General features: G+C 52.3%; 1 protein-coding gene across 1 annotated transcript in view; it reads left to right on the top strand.

The window, feature by feature from the left end:
• RTN4RL1 (reticulon 4 receptor like 1) overlaps window positions 1–17,660 on the top strand; it is a 29,828-nt gene extending 12,168 nt beyond the window's left edge. Inside the window, exon 2 of the mRNA XM_069033292.1 lies at window positions 14,541–17,660. Coding sequence (XP_068889393.1) covers window positions 14,541–15,901 — 1,361 coding nt within the window. The 3' untranslated portion in view covers window positions 15,902–17,660. The remainder of the gene's footprint in view (window positions 1–14,540) is intronic.
• The last annotated feature ends 2,093 nt before the right edge of the window (window positions 17,661–19,753 follow it).

The following is a 19,753-nucleotide window of genomic DNA, read 5'->3' as shown; positions in this document are numbered from 1 at the left end:
CTCTCCATGGGCCAGGAAGAGTGTGGGGCTGAGCAAAGAGAGTCCAGATCCTGCCTTTTCCCCCTGCTGGCACATCCGGGGGGCCTCCAGCTGAATGCCTGGCAGTGCAGACCCCTCTAATGCCCACCTGGCTGCCTCCTCCAGCTCCGTGCAACCCTGGCACAAACCCATCTGCGCTTCCAAAAGCTGCCATCGAGATCCCTGCATCTAAACACTCACTTGATGGAGATGATACCACAAGCTGAATGCCCAAGGGGCATTCCCAAGGAATGTCCTAAGGACCTCCTTCAAGGAACTCCGATGCCATTATCGTTCCTGGCCTCACTTCGGGAGGTCCGGAGCTGTGGTTTGCCCCGGCAGCTCCTCCTGCATCATCCATCACACGCTGCCACCATTTCTCCTTCCCCGGGAATCGGTTCTGCAGCTCCCCAGCTCACCAGGGGACGTTTAGCCAGCGCTCCATTTTGGAAGCAGCTCGAAGCACCGGAGAAAAGCCCGAGGCAGGGTTGTGTGCCGCTGCAGCAGGCAGACACAAATCCCCGGGCAGCCGTGGCAGCGAGTGCCGGGCAGCCCCGGCTGTCAGGCGGAGAGGGATGGGCGGCCGCAGGAGTACACAGACAGGTTAATGGCAGCCGTGGATGCTGCACAATTGGATTTCACCTCCCCGCTTCTTAAGGAATCAGCAGCTCTCCCTTGCTCAGAAATCCGGCGCTCCCCCTCTGCCCGTGAGCCTCGGGATGAATTGTCACCCTCTGAAAGCTCACCAAGGGCCATTTCAAACCCTCCCTCCCCTCGCCGGGCTCCCCAGACACGAGGCTGCCCGCAGAGGCCGTGCCACCTCCTGAGCGAGCCCCGGCTGCTCTGCTGCAGGTGAACAAGGCGCCGGGAGATTTTATTGCATTGCTGGATTTTGTTCCACTCTGTTATTGGCCACGATTGAATTTGCTGCCGTGGCGGCAGGAGCCGGCACAGCCGGAGCTCCCGCGCCGCTCCGGTGGGACCGTGACCTTGTCTGGGTGCCTCTCTTAGCCCTCAGCTGGGTAATTCGGTGCTGGCGTGGGAGCTGGGTGTTCGTCTGCCTCCCACTGAGCATCCCAGCGTGGTCCCGCTCCCTTGCCTGAGCCAAATCCTCGCTCTGCTCCACTTTCAAGCGTTGACCTTGGAAATGCTTTCAGGGAAAGCATCCGCCTTCCCAGCTCTCTCCTCTCTTTCCTACCCAATTATGTCCCTCTGTCCTCGTCTCCTTGGGCAGCTGCTGAGGTTTCAATGCCCTGGGCACCACTGCAGTGTCTGAACCCCTGTGCAAAGCATTCCCAAGTTTTAGTCACACTTGCTGGTTCATGGTGTCAACTGGGAAACAGCATCTCATCTTCCTGCTGCCCTGTTCTAGGACTTACGTAAAAAACACCTCAGTTTCCTGAAAATGTAGTTTCTTGGCCTGTTTTCTCTTTGGACAGCAAGCTGTGTGGCAGCAGAGCTGGGAACATCCCACCTTCCAGTGCAGGTGGCCTTGGATCAGTGCAATCCTGTGCGGTGGCACCGGTGCCCCGCTCCCCACAGGAGCACACAGGACCAGACCCCAGCCCTTAGCAGTGACATGGAGCCATCCCCAGCGCACGGGACAACGCAGCTGTGAGGGGTCAGTGGGCAGAGCCATGCAGGAAGGCTGTGGCAGCCTCGTTCTCTCTGTGTTGACAGCCACAGCTCCTCTTCCCCACCAGCTGCACCATCGCCTCTGCCCCGTGATTGAATTAGGGGGCTGTAACCCACCCCCCTCCCGCCTGGTCCCCGGCGCGTCAGGCTCAGATGCTGAACTCGAGAGCCATAATTTAATAAGTCTCAGGCAGACGGTGCTCCGATAGCCGTCGGGATCTTTCGCCTCTTCCCTGCCCAGACATGCACTGATTTATGCTCCCAGGTGACGGTTGGGATTTTATCTGGGATTTGTGGTCTTCCGGGATGATCTTTTCCCAAAGCAGGAAGTTTGTGGGGTGAGCTGGGAGCAGGAGCGGGGCCATACAGGCTGTGGTTGGTGTGGTGTTCACCCTTCACTTGGCTGACCCTTTCTTTGAGGAGAAAGGAGACATGGGGGGCAGAGGGACCCCATTCCTTACAGCAGCAGCTGCTCTTGGGCTGCCTGGGCACAACGAGTTAAAAGTTGCAATTAGCAAAGTGCTGACGATGGAAAGGTGGGGTGGAAGCAAGCGGCACTAAATGAATCTTGAAAGGTTATTCCAATAAGCAGCAGCACAGTTTCCAGCTGCGCTCACTTTCCTGGGAGCTGGGGGACAAGGGATGGGATCCAGGCTGAGAGATACCAGGTGGGATGAGGGATGTTGCTGGAGGATGCTCAGGTGCCAGCAATGCCTGCTGGAGTGGAAAACACGGCAGGGGAATTAAAGCAGGAGGGGGACAGGCCACCACATCCCAGAGATGCTCATCCAGGGGTGTGGGGGGTGGGTCCTGCCCGTTCTGTGGTTTTCCACAGGGTCCAAATCCCATCACAGGCATGGAGCCCCGTGCCTCTGGCATGTGCATGGGCAGGATTTTGGGGAGTGGTGTGAGCCACGCTGCTGTGGCAGGGAATCCTTGAAGTGTGGAGAGTGGTCCGTCAGCCGCAGCGGGGGCTGCAGGGGGAGCGGAGCTGGGAGCCAGGGAGGAGGATCCCGGGAAAGGCGTTGCTCTTCCAGCTGAGCAGACAGGAGCCCGGGCAGGCGCAGGCAGCCAGCGGTGGCCTCTCCCTGCCAGACGTGGCTGTTCCAGCTCTCTGCTGGTGTGACACCACCGAGCTATTATTAGACTCCAATTTTCTGTGGGTAGCTCTGAACTCCCTGGTGCCTCCAGCAGCTCGGCAGATGCCAGGGCAGAGCAGGATCTGCAGGCACTGGTGGGGACAAGGGTCCCTGGCGAGCTCAGTGGGATGCAGTGAGGGGTGGCAGAGCCCCCCAGCACAGGCACATAGAGAGCTGAGCACCACAGCCTGGGCTGGAGCCACAGAGAAAAAGGCAATTAGTTGTCTAACGAGAGCTTTGGCTGATGAGGAGGGCACAGAGCCCCTGAGAACACGCATTGGGTCAGTGGTAGCTGAGAGAGATGCTGCCCCATCAGAGATGTGGGATACAGGACTCTGCACCTCCAAAGCACATCTGGATTTCACAGCATCCCTCCAAAATGGAGCCACGGCATGCCCATCGCTGCCATCCTTGGCAGGAGGCATGTGGGAGCATGACAGGGCTGTGGCACACTGGGACAGCCCATCCCGTGCCAGAGGAGGACTGGCATTGGGGAGACAATGGCATCTCCCTGCTCCCACCCTCTCCCAGCCTGGTTTCCAAGCAGGAGTGTTTAAGTGCCTTTTATGTTGTGACTGAAATGATGAAAGGCCCAAAAATGGGACTAACAAAGACGAGTTGTACTTCAGAATAAAAAACCCATGAAAGCAGCAGATGCTGTCATAGGAATAAATTGTATCAACAGCGATCAGATGGGAAGTGAAAAGTCAGAATGGAGTTGCTCCCTCTTTCCCGCTTCCAGTGAAAATTTCTGGGTCCATGAATTTAGCCAGAATCAGGTAGGATGAAAGGCTTTGTCTGACAAGGCATTTCAAAGGATCTGGGAGCCTCCAGAGATGTGGCCACTTGGACAGGGAAACGGAGCCCCTCAGTTTTAATGAGCATTCCAGTTGCCTTCCTTTATCCTTCTGCCAAGATCTTATTTTTGTTTTCTTTTCTTTTCCCTTAAAACTCCCGATTTCCGCTCTTTGCGATTCGTTTTAACTTTGCAAAATGTGCATTTGGGCAACAAAACATGAGGAGGAGGAGGGCAGAACATCCCTGTCACTCCATACAGCCCAACCTGTTGCTTTTCACCATAAAACCCCTCCTTGCTGTGGCCAGCCCGGATCAGTCAGCACCACCAGTCAGAACCACCAACCTTCAGCATCTTCCCAGCCCTGCAACGATTTCCCATCTCCCCACCTCCCCTTTCCACAGCGACAGGATCCTGCACAGGCTGTAATTAATAGAAATTAGACTGTCAAGACCTTGCAGCCCCCATCCCGTAATGACTTGGCCTTGCTGTGTTGGAGGTGCAGGGATCGGCCGTGGGCTCGAGGGCCGCCGGTGATGGGAACACATCCCGTTATCAAGCTATTTTTATTAAGCTTTTAATGCAGGCACTTGCGTGGTGCTGGGGGATGTGCAGCATGTCCACAAAGTCCACTCCCGGAGGGATGTTCAGGGGGATATTTTGGGATGGAATACCGGCATCAGAGCTAGACAAAGCAGGATATTAGCAGAGTGCCGTGTCCTGACCACGTTCATCGCTTGCGCATTCATTCCCAGCACCCAGCTGCTCCAAACACACGGATTTCAGGGGCTTGGCAAAGCATTGCTGCTCAGTCCTCAGGTTCCCCACATCCCCACACATCCCCACACATCCCAAGAGCTGAGTGGGAGAGTGACAGTGCCCAACATCCAACTGGGCACATGGCATTTCCCACCGGCTCATTAAGCCTCCGAACGGCCTCAGATGCCGGGCAGAGGAGCAGCACAGCTCAGCTATTCACACTGCTCTGCTTTTATCACTGCCTTTTTCATGAGCTGGTAAAAAGTTCAGTGCAAAGCACAGGAGAGGTCTCTAAAAGGCAGCCGTGCTCATGACCCAGCATGCTGGCTCGCGTCTCCAGCAAGGATGGGGTTTTGCTGGAATCTGTGGTGTTCACTCGGCTGGTGACCCGCAGGGATGTTCACTTGGAGGGCTCGTGGCATTGCCCTGAGAGGAGACCAAGGGCATGGGGAAAGGTGCTGCTGCCCTTTTTGGGTGTGGGAGAGAGACCTGAGGCTGTGGGTTGGGCTCCAAATGACGCCAACACTTCTTTTTTGGTTGGGGGGAAGAAAATGTGACAGAGCCAGCAGCTTTGATGCCTGCCCGTCCGTCTCCTTCCCCCCTGCTGCAGGCAGAATGATGTGCTGCTGAATGAAGAAGAAGGTACATGACAGGCTCCAATTTGCCCTCTTCTCCACCAAACACAAGGACATCCAGTAAATCTGAAATGCAGAAAGGCTGAAAAGGGATGATGAAAGGGAGCCCACGCGGCACGGTACAGAATTTGCTGGTGGATCTCGGTGGCACAGGACACTGCTGGGGTCGGGACCTCAGCAGGATTACAAGTTTATAGGACTAATGCCCTCCCTATTAGCCATGCTTGCATAAAAACCTCTTTGACTCCCTGTGTCGGGTCGCTCTCCGCTCCAGGCTCCAGCCAGGTAAAGATCCATCCAGCTCATCCCCAGTTTCCCACAGCCTCCAGTTTTTCCGTCTCCTGTGGACGTGGGCTGGATGGGGCAGCCGAGCATGCACTGAGAGCCCGGGCAGCTGTCACTTTGCTCTTCCATCTCATATCTGCTCTGTTTTGGCTGTATTTCTGATCCTAAAGAAACCCTCCATAGCTCCTGGCCAGCTGCTGGCAGGGAAAAGAGCTGGTGAATCTGCTTTCGCTACACATGAGCTTGTTCAGTGTTTGATACCGATCTGGCTGGTGCTCAGCTGGGGTGGGTTTTGTCATTTCATCTGCAATTGTTTAGCTGTAGAGCACCTCGAAGGGTTCACTCACCGGCTGTTTTACAAAGGACATCGTTCTTATTACTGCTGTGAATGAACTGCTTTGCATTTCTGTGAATGGGAAGGAAAACTTGTCACCTCAGGACAAAAAGGGAGTGGAAGTATCTGATGATCCCCTGAGACGCCTCAGACAATCCACTAAGCTCAAGTCATCCTCCTGTATTTCTCTTTCCTTGGGGGCAATTGGTATTATTAGTCCCTTCTCAAGGACCTTGAGATCTCCCTGTCCTTTGCCAAATTCTATCCTGGCTTCACTGCAGGTTGCTGGCAAGTCCTGCCAGAGCCCTGTCCTGTGCTGGGGACCAGCAGAGGATGCCTGGTGCCTGCTGGGGGTCAGGACAGCAGTGCCAGGAGCCAATGAAACCCTTATCCATGCCTGGAATCCTGCTCAGGGTGTTCCCTGGTCCATGCCATCCTCTCCTGGAGAAGCAGGAGCATCCTGGTGTCCATCAACACCTCCAGCCACAGCAGGACCCAAGGACTTGATTAATCCATGTGCAAAGAGATGTGCCTTTCCCTTTGGCATTCCTGCGCTCCAAAAAGGTCCCGGTGGCTTTTGAGATGCACAGTGGGGTGAGACACAGGGGCACAATAAACCCTGCAGCAGCAGCCAAAGGAGACTCAGGAAAAGAAGATGGTCTCTTCTCCCTGATATCCAGGCACAGGATGTGTGGGAGTGGTTGCACCAAGGGAAGTTTAGACTGGACATTAGGAAGCATTTCTTCACTGAGAGGGTGGCCAAACCCTGGAACAGGTTTCCTGGAGAGGTGGCTGATGCCCCAAGCCTGCCCAAGTGTTCCAGAGGCATTTGGGCAGTGCCCTTAATAACAAGCTTTAGCTTTCGGGCAGATGGACCAGATGACTATTGTGGGTCCCTTCCAACAGAAATATCCTATTCCATTCCATTCCATTCCATTCTATCCCATCCCATCCCATCCCATCCCATCCCATCCCATCCCATCCCATCTCAGTGATCTGCTTCCAACTGCTTCAAGCAGCAGCCCAGCCTCCAATCTAGACAGTCTCCTCCCAAACCTGCACTGAGGTGCTGGGGTTGTTCCCTGTGCCTGCAGCCACAGGACCAGCAGCATCCCACTGCAGTTTTCCTCCAAGGGCATCCCTGCCATGGAAGGTGTGCCCAGAACTGGGGTTAAGCAGAGCAGGTTATACTGGGAAAACACACTCTACAATCCCTCTGCTTCTGCGTGTGTTAGTCCTGAAAGAAGCATTTAAATTAAACAAGTTTCTATAGCCGAGTTTCAATCCCACAGCCACTTCCACCATTGACCTCCTTTTTTCCCCCTTCTTCTCTAGCTTGAGAGCAGGAGGAGGAGATGCAGACAGAGAAGAGTGCTAATTAAACAGGGAGTTCCACATTAGGGTACAAATCCTCTGGACTAGCACAAACCCTGCCAATTTCTGTATTTATTTATTATTTTTTCAGTACAATTGTAATTTCCAGTGGTGCCTCCAGCACCAGGAGAGAGTTCAGGGGCTGCTCTTGGAGAGGATTAGCACGCTGGAAGCATTATTACTTTCCTTCGCTGTGAATTCAGGAGTGATTCCCTGACGGCTGCACTCTATATAGAAGTGAATCGGTGCTAATTTGTTTTTGAGGATCACACATCCACCAACATGTGAAAGACAATCCTGCTTCTCGATGTATATTTCGAGCCAGTGCTACAGCAAACAACGGAAAATAAGCAAGCAAAGGAAGCCAGACCTCCCTCGCCCGGAAAGCCAGAGCTGGAAAAGAGCGGACTTTCATTTTTTTTTTTTTTTTGCCCATGTGAGTCGGTTCTGCATCTTTCCAAAAGTATTTTAGGTTTTGGCCCTGCTGCCCATGGCAATAGACAGCAGAGGCATGGGCAGCTCTCACATGGAAAGCCTCAGGGACGCTCTCTTGGACGGGATGCCAGAGAGACTGAGCATAAAAGGCTCCTTATTTTTTCCTGTTAAATCATCCTCGAGTTTAACTGCAGGAGAGGAATAAATGAACTAATTGAATCTGTAACGATGGAGGGGCTGGGCACCTGGCAGGGGAGCAGCAGCCCCGCCACCCATCGCTCCTCTCTCTTTATTTGTGTGATTCAGAGGGACATGGTCCGTGGGGAGATATCAGAGCCGGCTGAAATGGAAGACAAAGCTATTGTTTCAAACAGAGTTATTGATTTTTACATTATTACACTATGAAATTTATGGTCTGGTTTCAAACTGCAATAGGAGTTAATGATCACCATCCAGAAACTTCCAGGTGACCTTGGGCATGACTTTGGTGGAGGAAGGTGAATAGCTCCAGTTACCAGGTCAGCAAATGTAAACTGAACTTGCAACACCCTAAAGGACTTGATTTTGGGGTGCTGCTGGCCCCAGGTCTCCGCCCTGAGCTTGAGCTCACAGCAAACTCCAAGCTGGTTGGCAGCCATGATGGAGTGGAGAAACTGGACCTTCTCAGCTCCAAACAAAAGTTGCTCCTGCTGTTAAGCCACGTTTTGCCCCCAGCCAGAAACACCATGATGTCCCCAGAGCTCCTGAGCACGGTTCTCCATCCTCAGCTGACCTCCCAGCACAGCTTGGCTGCCCAAGGGTTTGCTCCTTTCTGTCACTGCTGGAGAAATGCAAACCAAAGGGCTCTGGGATGGATGAGGAGCACCCAGGGAGAGGAGGCAACACAGCCCAGAGCAGGAGAAACCCTGTGAGAGGGGAGAGCAAAGGGCAGTACCCAGAGCAGGCAGCTGCCTGCAAAGGCCGTGGCCCATTCCTGATTCCGGCTCTCCCATCTCAGTCACAGGAGGAGGATTTGCTTTCAGAGTGACCAAGAGGAGGTTTGTACCAGTTAACACATGAGATACTCGTGACACAGAAAGGTTTGCAAAGGCTACAGCACTCCCCAGTCTGCAGCCTTTTCTTGGCTTTTCTCTAAAAGGTACCTCCCGATGCATCTTTTGGCACCGGCCTCTTCCCAAAGCTTTCCTTAGCACTATTCCTTCCAAATTTCCTTGTATGCTTCTTCCTGTGGGAACAGTCTTTCCACTTGCCAGCCAAGGAAGGCAATTTCCAGCTGCTGGAGAAGGGTTTTTTTCCTTGTAGTGCCATCTCCCTGGAACATCCCTGACGCTGCACCCCGAGCTAAAGTCGTGTGAAGCCAGTAGCCTCCAAGCTCATCTTCTGCCTCGGAGGTCATAATTGCCATTAAATCACAGCTTGCCTAACCAAATTATGCAAAACCGAAATTATCTCCAATGATTTTTATGTTGCTGAAATGTTCCAGAACTGCCGGGGTGATGACTGGGGGATTGGGAGCAGCTGTCACTCCATCAGAAACCGTAACTCCCAACAGCTGGGATCTGTCAGTTATTTATGACACCGGTCGCAAAAAAAAAATAATAAAATGATGAAGGTGGATGGGTGGCTGCCACTCTCTGGCTGAAAGGCAGCTCGTGCAGAAAGCAAAGCCTCGTGCTGTGTCCTGGTGCTGGGAGCTGCAGCTGATGCTTGGGAGCAATCCCAGCGAGGATGCTCCTGCTGCAGGACTGCGGGGCAGCACCTGAGGGGCTTTGCAGAGAGGCTGAAAGGGAGCTGCTGCTCACTGGGGAATTTAGGCTTTGTGACAGTCAGCAGGGGCTTGTTTATTTTATCCTCTCTGTTGCAAGAAAAAGGAAAAAAAAAGGAGAATAAGAGGAAATGAACCCTGCAGCTGCTAAGCACAGGTCTGACACCGCTTTGTCGAACCATCCCAGATCCAGAATTGGGCTCTTGGCTCGTGCCCAGTTGCTTTTGCTACTCTGTCCTTGCCTTTCATTGTCCTTCACTTGGCTGGTGAAATTGTGAGCATTTGAGGCTTCTTTTTCTCCCTAAACAACAGTTTCTCTCTATGTGAACATGCAATTCTGAGGTCGTTCCCAAGTTTCAAAGTGTACTTTTCCCCCAGGGGTTGTAGTCATGTCTTTGTGCACCAGCTTGTTCGGGGTGGACTTTGAAAAATCCTTTGATAGATCAGGGCAGGAAAATCTCTCTCTAGAGCTCAGTGAGGTGCTGGTGTTAGAACAGGTGTGAGCTTGGCCTCAGAAGAGGGTGAGAGATGAGGAAGCTTCTCCCTTTTTGATAATCCCGCCTGTGAGCAGATGCTTTGTCCCCACTTGTAGCGCACTCTGGTTAAGTGTTATTATTTATATTATGTAGTAGCTATACATAGTGTTTTATGGCAGTAAAGATACATAAATCAGCAACCAGAAGACGAGGGCTTTGCTCTAAAGAGCTTATAAATCTAACAGCTTGAGCAGCCCCGGTAATGGACACAGTAAGCAGGCAGTCAAGTTGCATGTAGACATGAGCTAAGATGGGTCTCCCAAAGCAGATGGCAGGTTTAGGAGAGATTTGGAAGAGAAGCAGCCTGCTCCATCCTTGAGAGCGGATTCTCCTGCTGCAGAATTAGACAGGCTCTGACCCATATAAGCTTGTCCGGGTGGAGAGGTGAAAACATCCATCTGAGAGAAGCAGCTCGCCGAGAGGGAATGGGCAGGGGGTGCTGGGGTTTGTGGCAGGGCTGCCTTTTGGGGTTGTCCTGCAGGTGCATCCCCCCCAGGGACAAACCTATCCCTGTCCTAAGCAATGTCTGGGCCTTGAGTCTGAGACTCCTGATGAAAGTAAGTGGCATCATGTTTTACAGAAACTGAGTCCCTGCCTGGCTCAGAGGTACAGTAAAGTGTTATAAACCTTAAAAAGCAAGAAAACTGCCAGGGCAGGTACACCTGGCTCTCTGGAGCAAGTGGCACCGCAGAGTCAAGAGTCCCTGCCGCGGTGGCAGAGAAGTGCTCCAACCCTTCAAACATCCGTCTTTGATCCTGGGTATCAAACCAGGAGTTGTTTTTTGTTGGTTTTTTTTTTTTTCAAATTTCTTCCTGTGCTGGCACCGGCTTGGGAGGAACCTGGTCTGGGCTGGAGAGAGATGTGCAGTGTCTGGCCGATCGCGCTGGCTCCGGGCGTCTGCATTCTTCTGGCTGCTTTCAGCTCTTGCACAAATCGAGGCTTCACACTAAATGCATTACACTGTATAACAATTAATCGCGTGCTACATATAGAAAGTCCTTACTCATCAATAATGCATGCGGGAGGAGTGATTTTCACTCTCAGTAATAAGGCTAAGACAATGGAAACAAGCAGGTAATGGAGAACATTTATAACGATGTTAATCTAATAATGAGTCTAATGCTGTTAAAAGTAAGACTGCAAACTGGACGCATCCAAAGATAAATTATTTCAAGCATTCATTAACTGATGCCTAATTAATGCCCAATTAGAGGGATGTTACATGGGAAATGGTTTGGACAGTCAGACGAATTCATTGCAATCACTGAAACCTCAGTCAGAAGCAGGAGGCAGCAGAAGGACACGGCGAGAAGCCGGGGTGACACAGCACGTCAGTGGGAGAAAGGCAGGAGATAAACACCCCTTTGCTGGTTTTATCCCTGTCAGCGGGGATTTGGGTTTACTCACTTCACCAGCAGGTTTCTGGAGGATTTTTCCGTGTTGCTTTTGAAGCTCTCCCTCCCCAGTGAGCTCCAACACTCGGGCTGGTGACCCTCTGTCTGCCTCACAACCTTTACAAGATGAAGTTGAAAGGGCTGAGTCAGAAATAACAAGTTAGACAGGGTCGAACTCTCAGGAGAGCTGGGCTGGGGCCTCTTGGGAAGCTCCCATGGTGTTTTCCAGTCTGGGAAGCCCAGTGAGACCCAAGTGCTCCTGGCTGTCTCGGCCCGGTGGGATTTGGCTGCTGGATATCCCAGTGCTGGTGTTCCCAGCCTCAGGAGCTTCATGGCTCCATGACCATGGCCTCTTTGCTTTTTGAGGGTCTCATTCCCAGATCTAAACTGGGACCAGTCCCAGGGCATGCCAGGAGCAGCTTCTCACAGCACTAAGCAGTCAGCAGGTTTTACAGGCTTGGAAGGAAAGCTCCTTGATGAGACTACAGGCCTTGTGTGCGTCCACTGGGGAGTCCAGACCTTGACAGAATCACAGAATGGTTTGGGTTGGAAGGGACTTTATCTAGTTCCATCCCCCCTGCCATGGGTAGAGGCACCTTCCACCAGAACCAGGTTGCTCCAAGCCCCATCCAACCTGGCCTTGGACACTTCCAGGGATGGGGCAGCCGGAGTTTTTCTGGGCAGACTGTGCCAGGGCCTCACCACCCTTACAAGGAAGAATTCCTTCGTTATACCTAATCTAAACCTACTCTCTATCCAGAGACTCTATCAAGTCCTGCTCCCCTGTTCACCCTTTTTTTTCTAAGTATCCATCCTTCTGTTTCCCCATTCTCCTAACTCCCAAGTTGCAATAGGGAGAAAGACATCCCTGGTTTTTCTTCCCACCACCCTATCCTCAGGAAGCTGAGAACCAGTAACAACCGCAGCCTATCCTCACCACCATCCCTGTCTGCAGGAAGCACATCTCTCTCTCCATAGGAGCCCCAGCCATTAACTCACAGCCGCCTGTTAATTAAAGAGATGGACTCAGTTCCCTCTGACCTTTACCTCCGGAGTTATCCCTGCAGGCAGCGCGCTGTTAAACACTGCGTTCCCTTTCGGCAGGAGCCTCTACCTTGGCCATGCTCCAGGGAGGCCTGGGCTGCCTTGGTCCATCACCACGCGTTGCTAACAGCCTCCTGTCATCACCATCCCTATACGTGAAATCCTGTATGCTCCCAGATCCCTGCCCAGCTCCACCTCCCGTCAGTAATCCCGTTAGCCTGGCAACTGTCGTGTCACGGAAGAGCGCATAAAACTGTTGTTTGGAAGCAATATGTAATCTTCCAACCTGCTGCGTGTAGCTGGGAGATGGTTTATTGATTCAGACCCTTGTGATTTGGTATTTGCAATAACAGACTCTGCATGTGGGAGATCGTCACAGCACTTGTGCCTGGCAGGGTTTTACTAATAAACATCAGACCTACGGAAGGTGCCGTACTCCGGTGTCACCGAGGTAAGATGGGGGACGTGGAGCCGTCCCACCTTGGCGAAGCACATCCTCGAGTTAAAAAACCAGCAGAATATATCTGCACGCATTGCTTTGTCTCTTCCACCGTAGGATAATCACAATATCCTCAGGATAGCACAGTTTCCCCGGCTGTGAGTGGCAGCCAGGGCTCCCGTTCTGGCAGGGAGTGCTGGGTGCTCAGCACGATGCTCCCACTAGCGCAGCCCCTCGCTCATCGTGCAAAGGCACGACAGCCAAGCCAAAATGCTGCGGCGGTGACTTGGAGAACGTTCCTTTTCCTACACAGCCGTAGGAGTTGTTGCGAATTAAGCGTTCCCGACTCACCAGCCCTTTTTGGCAGTGGTGCAGGGATGAGACATCCCTCCTGGTAGCCCGTGCTTCGTTTCTGAAGGGCAGCACCTGGAAGTCGTCCCCCTCATTCCCATTCCCAGACAAGGCTCCATCGGATGCTTTGGGCAGCGCTGCTATTTTTTTTCCTATTAACCGCCCAGTCAGCGATGACTGCCTCTTACTGGTGATTTATGGAGAGTCTGAATAACCCAGTTTATCTAAAATATGTGGCAACTTTGCCTTGAAAGGATGGGTCCAGATGGACGGGTCACCTGCTGTTAACTAAACGGCAGTAGATCTCCATACCAGGCAAAAGGCAACAGCAACCACGCAGTTACATTTCAAACACAATTAATAAGAAAACAGTGAGGTTTCTGTGCCTCCAACTCGTATTAGGCTGTAGGCACTGAAAAGAGGGACTGTAAAAGCCCAAGGGGTCCATGCTCTTGGACTAGCTGGTGATAACGACGTGGAGTAATTAGAGATGAACTCCACTTCCACTCTCGTTTTTCAGATTATTACAAGCTGAGTAGGACTCGTGGGCAGGATGGCACCGGCAGCTGTGCGCTGCTCCTCTGTTACTCCTTTTCCCCATGAAGTCCAGAGGCAGAATTCATTAGACATGAGCAAATTTTGCGTGTAAGAGGAAAAAGCCAAATCTAGGAGGAAAATCTGAATGAGAAATGACAAGTCTGGTGCAATGAGTCTGAAAAGCCACTCGGCGCAGAAGGAATAGCCTGAAAGCAAGCCTGGTGTGAGGAGTGGGAGCGAGACGGGAGCGGGGCGGCGAAACCGGAGCTCTGAGAGCTGAGCAGAGGGAGGGGATGATTCCTGCCTCGCTCTCTGCTTCTCTGCTGCGAGAAAGCCCCAGTCACAGGCACACACTGCAGCATCAGAGGATGCAATATGCTTTGCCACAGGACATCCATTTAAAAATATGTCTGAGCATCCCACTTCCAAACGGAGTTTTCGGCTCAGCCTTTTCCACCAACTGCTGACAACATATTTCCCTGCAAATCACTTGGGTTTCGGGGTGGATGGTGGTGTCTAACAACCGTAGTGAAAGGAGATGGTGGGGATGGGTCTGTGCCTTTGGGGGAGTGGGATGCACTGCACACGTGTGATTTTAGGTGGTTCGCTGGGAATTGCTGAATCTGTGCAGCTTTTCCTCTCCGATATGTGCAAGCGATTTAACAGATGCGTTACAGGAGGGGGGTGGGCACCTGCGAGGGTTTGAATTTCCTCTGTTTGCTCTCACATCGCGGCGTTTCCTTGCCTGCAGGCAAGGGGCTCCGCTGCCTGCACTGCCAGCGTGAATTCTCGCCGAGAAAGTTTCTCCTGCCTGTTCCGGGCTGGGAACACAACCAGCTGCCTGTTGCAGGCAGGGAGAGGAGGCTGGGAGTACTCCATACATCACGTTTTAGCTGCCGTGGGTGATGAGCCTACTCATCACAGCCGCGTGGGTAATTCATGAGCAGAGAGGAGGGCTGAGCTAATTGGGGGCGTTTTTCACCCGGAATAGTCTCCACAGCAGCGATGGGTGGGCGGGAGGTGCCCGGTTCCCGCTGACGCCGCTCTCCCCTCTCTCCGCACAGGGGGGTTTGCGGAGCTGCTGCTGGTGCTGCTGGGGCTGAAGGTGCCCGCTGCCCTGGGCTGCCCCACCGACTGCGTGTGCTACCCCTCCCCGATGACCGTCAGCTGCCAGGCTCACAACTTCGTCACTATCCCCGAGGGCATCCCCGAGGACAGCGAGAGGATCTTCCTCCAGAACAACCAGATCACCTTGCTGCTGCGGGGCCACTTCAGCCCCTCCATGGTCACCCTCTGGATCTACTCCAACAACATCACCTTCATCGACCCCAACACCTTCGACGGGTTCGTCAACCTGGAAGAGCTGGACCTGGGGGACAACCGCTACTTAAGGGCTTTAGCTGCAGACACTTTCCAAGGGCTGGTGAAACTCCACGCCTTGTATCTGTACAAGTGCGGGCTGAGCTCCCTCCCCAGCGGGATATTCGGTGGCCTCCACAACCTGCAATACCTTTACCTGCAAGACAACCACATCGAGTTCCTTCAGGATGATATTTTTGTTGACTTGGTTAACCTCAGCCATCTTTTTCTCCATGGAAACAAGCTCTGGAGCCTCCATCAGAACACATTCAGGGGACTAATAAACCTGGATCGGCTGCTCATCCATCAAAATCAGCTGCAGTGGATTCATAGGCGGGCTTTTCATGACCTCCGAAGATTGACCACCCTTTTCCTGTTCAATAACAGCCTCTCGGAGCTGCAGGGGGACTGCCTGGCCCACCTGGGAGCCCTGGAGTTTCTCAGGCTGAATGGGAACCCATGGAGCTGCGACTGCAAAGCCCGTTCCCTCTGGGAATGGCTGCACAGGTTCAGAGGCTCCAGCTCCAGCGTCATCTGCGAGTTCCCCGAGCAGATGCACGGCAAGGACCTCAAGGTGCTAAGAGCAGAAGACTTTAGGAACTGTTCGGGGTCCGAGTCGCTCCATCAGATGAAAACACACACCTTCTCTACAGCGGACAGAGGAGCCTCCAAATCCCACCACCCTCACCACTCCTCCAAGGAGAAGGGGAAGGAGCGAGGGGCTGAGAACAGTTTGCACAGCAACCAGCCCGGCCCCCCCGGCTCCCGGCCGGGCTACCGCAAACCCGGCAAGAACTGCACCAGCCACAAAAGCCGTAACCGAACCTCCAAACCGGTGTCCTTGGGGCCGCGCAAAAACGGGCAGGAGGTCCCAGACTATGTGCCTGATTATCAGCACAAATACAGCTTTGGGGCCATGCCCACGCTGTCCCCCAAGCGCAAGGGTAAGTGCACCCGGCGGACGCCCATCCGTGCCCCCAGCGGGGTCCAGCAGGCCGCCGGCTGCCCGGGGCTCAGGGCATCGCTCCTGGTTTTTATGGTGGTGTTGGCGGCCGTCATCCGCTGAGCCCCACCCCCGGCCGCGGACGGAGCGGAGCTGTACTGCCACCAATCTACAAAGGACCAGAGTTTCTTTTCTTCTTCTTTTTTTGTACGTGGCTCAGCGTTGGCCTGGCGAAGGGAAGAACGTTGTCTCGGCTTCTGACGGTTGCGTCCGTGCCCGGCCGGACTGTGCCGAGCGCAGCGGGAGCGGATTAAAAGGCATTATCACACCTTGTCACAAACAAGCCTAACCGAGCACCTACAACAACAACAACAAATAAAAGCCAACCTTACAAAAAGCAGATAACAGGGACGGTAACCAATTAGTCGGTGACAACAACCGGACAAATGGACTGTATCCATGCTCTTGTGAAATCCCGTTCGTTTGAGAGCGCTCCGAACGACCCCTCCAATTACCGAAAGGAACATAATTGCTGTAAAAACCATCACCGATTAAGCCTACACTGTTTCTCTCTGAAAGTGAGTGCAAGGACACTGATACCGAGGTAATAAGGACATTTGGTTCTCCCACGTTTTAGCCCTTTTGGCTCCAAACCCAGAGGCCAAAGTTGGCTGGGAATCTCTTAGAAGACAATCTCAAACCCCTGGATAACTCAGGCATTACAGCAGAACAGGGCTTGCCTGCTGGGCTTGGAGTAGCCAACAACCAAAGGAAAAACTGATTAGAGGTGGAATTAAACAAAAACAAAACAAAACAAAACAAAAACCAAACAAAAAACCAAACCCAACACATAAAGAAATGAGGTACCTGCAGGAGGTGTGTTTTTTGTAACCATGTCCACACATCTGAGAAAAAAACCCCAACAAATACACAGGCTCCCCCTCTTCCCCTCAATTATCCATATGTATGTCTTACAATGTTTATAAACTATATGGAAACTGTATCTTCAGAACTAAGGATTGTATTATTGAATTTATAGCAGACCAGTATATGATTTTTTCTTTTTTTTTTCCTTGAGAAAACAAACCGGCAGCAGTGCCTACAGATGCTGAAAGCCATCGGGCGGGCTCAGTACGCACGGGGGAACCACAGCGGACCAATGTTCTCAGCAATTCAGAGCACTAAACTTTGGGAGGGGTTGGGGGGTGATGCAGCAAAGTCCATACCCAGAGAGTCAAAATTCACCCTTACATCCTAATTTGTGACCGGTGGGGGAGAGAGAGAGAGATTAATTAGCCCAAATAAATAGAGCCATAGAGCTCTGTCTCCGGAGAGCACTCCGAGGCCCCGGGGAGGAAAGGGGCTGTTTTTGGGGCTGGAGGCAGAGAGGGGCTTCCCAGCCGTGGCGGTGGCGTGAGGACCTTTATAGCTGGACTAAGGTTTTCACTGGGGCAGCAAGGAGCAGCTCCCAGGCTGCAGACAGACCTGACAGAGTCAGGAGAGGTTTTGTTTCTTAAAAGGAACAGATTCTGGAAGAGTCAGAGAAGGGGGAAACTACAGCTTGTAGAGGACCGGCGAGAAGCGCGGTGCCCGAGGTTTCTGGTCCGTGGCAGGAGAGAGAAATCCGTGGTCCAAGAGAGCTGTACAAAGGGGGTGGTGGGGAGGTGGAGGAGAGGGAGAAGGGCATCCTGTTCCCCTCTTCCTGGGTTCAGCCATGTGCTGGAGGGATGTGTTTGGTGGTCGGGGGCACGGCAGAGCCGGTAGCCCACGGGCTTGGGGAGGTGCTGCCCAAATTCTGCAGTTGATGTGAATTCCCTGTCAGCGTGGATATGTGAGACCAAACAGACACTGAAGTTAATGGAAACAAGGGAAATAAAAGTGATCTTGGACAAGAAAAGGCTTCTGTTCTTTCCATCTCTCTCAGTGGTGGTATTTCAAGCCCGTGACTCCTGTGAGGGGCTGGAAATCCCAAAGGGAACTGCTGGAGTTTTCCATCAGACACACAATTAGCTCCAGGAAGAACGGGCCAGCTAGGGAAATCTGCTCTCCCAACCACGTTGGGGAAGTGGAGAGGGTATTTACACAGTGGAAGATCCCTTGGAGGTATCTGGAAATGAAAAGGGAAACTCCCACTGAAAAGAGAAGCAGAAAATTCCCTGATGCACTTGTGTTTATGAGCAGCTGGATGGTGGGAGCAGGAAGCTGGAGGGGCATGGCCTCCTCTGTCTGTCTTACAAGCAAGGAAGGCCAGAGGCTCGGATGCTTCTCTTTTAAATGCCCTTCTTGGGGAATAGCAAGAGTAGTTCTGGGGGGAGAAAGGAAGAGGTTACTTCATCAAGCCCTCTGCCTTCCAGCTCCTACCCAAACTTTTCTGTCTACAGGGCTCTAAAGCTCCACTAAAGGGATGTCCAATGCAGCCAGAACAAATAATCCGTGATCTGAAATAGCTCCCTCATGTCCTACTCTCTATAACCAATAGCAACTGAATGAGTCTGGCACTGTCCCTCAGAAGTGGAGAATGTTGTTATGTTGGTTATTTCGTTTCATACTCTGGAAATCAGAGCTCTCAGTGGGAGAATGAAGAAGAGAAGCACTTTATTAATTTTTTTTTAAGTCTGCACGTAACTCCTGTAATATAGGAGTGAAATGTCAGCACAGGAGATGCTAATGTTTTATAAATGATTTGGGTGCAGCAGGCACGGTGGATAGTCTTTGAGATGAATTATATTAGAACAGACTACACCTGGCTCAAAACCATAATTGTATTTTTAGTATCTTTTCCTTTAACATGTAGGAAAAATAAAGGCAACTCCATGGTGTATTACAAGCCTTGTCAATCAAGTGCTCTAACTCCTAGTGATAAAGAGAACTGTTTAAAAACCAGAAGGGAGACATGATACACTGCTAAATAGGAGATGTCGCTTGACACAAGGTTGTGGTTTAACCTGGCAGGCAGCTGAACACCACACGGCTGTGCTGGAATGGGGGAGAGGATTGGGGAAAATACAAGTGACATTCATGGCTTGAGATAAGGCTGGTTTAATAGGACAGAAATGGGAGAAATAATAATAATAATAACAACAATAGAATTAGAATATGCAAAGCAAGTGATGCACAATACCGTTGCTCACCACCTGCTGATGCCCAGCCAGTCCCTCAGCAGTGGCCCTCAGTTTATATACTGACCATGATTCCATTTGGTCTAGGATATCCCTTTGGCCAGCTGGGATCAGCTGTCCCTTCCCAGCTTCTTGTGCCCCACAGCATCCTCAGAGGAGAGGAAAAGTCCTTGACTCAGGGCAAACACTGCTGAGCAACACCTAAAAATCCCTGTGCTATCAACATTATTCTCATCCCAACCCCAAACCACAGCTCCCAGGAAGAAAATCAACTAACCCAACCCAAACCAGGACACACAGGTTCCCGATATTCCTCCTGCCTCCTCCTTAGCTGCCATCCCTCCCCTCTCCCATCCTTCTTCCACGACCACAGCTCTTTGAGGATAAACTAAATTTTTATGGCATGCTCTGACACTGCGCCTCGATAACGAACTTCACAGCTGCGTGGTTCAGCTCACCACGGCCCCGGGTTCACGCTCGTGTGTCTTTTCCCCTGCTCCTTCCTACAGCATGTCTTCATGCATTTTGAATGTTGCTCTGAGGCCCGGCAGAAATCCCCTCTCCTCTGAAGCAGCAGCTCTCCAGCAGAGCCGACTTAGGTACAACCCTGACTTGCCAGAGATTGTCTGGCTCAGGCTGGAGATAAGTTGGAGAAATTTGGGATCTCGTTAGAAGTGCTCCCAGACCCCCAAGGTGTCTGACAGGGGTAAAGTGCTGAACCCCAAAGTGGTGGGAAGCACCGTGGCCACTTTGAGGTGGTGCTGAGCTGGAATGATGGGCTGAGGCCAACAGGGTGAGGATCAACAAGGCCACGTGGCAGGTCCTGCACTTGGGTCACAACAACCCCATGCAGCAC

This window comes from Aphelocoma coerulescens, chromosome 19 (assembly GCF_041296385.1).
Source record: "Aphelocoma coerulescens isolate FSJ_1873_10779 chromosome 19, UR_Acoe_1.0, whole genome shotgun sequence".
NCBI lineage: Eukaryota > Metazoa > Chordata > Aves > Passeriformes > Corvidae > Aphelocoma > Aphelocoma coerulescens.
The sequence above is the reverse complement of the archived record's forward strand: the minus strand, read 5'-3'. Positions and strand labels throughout refer to the sequence as shown.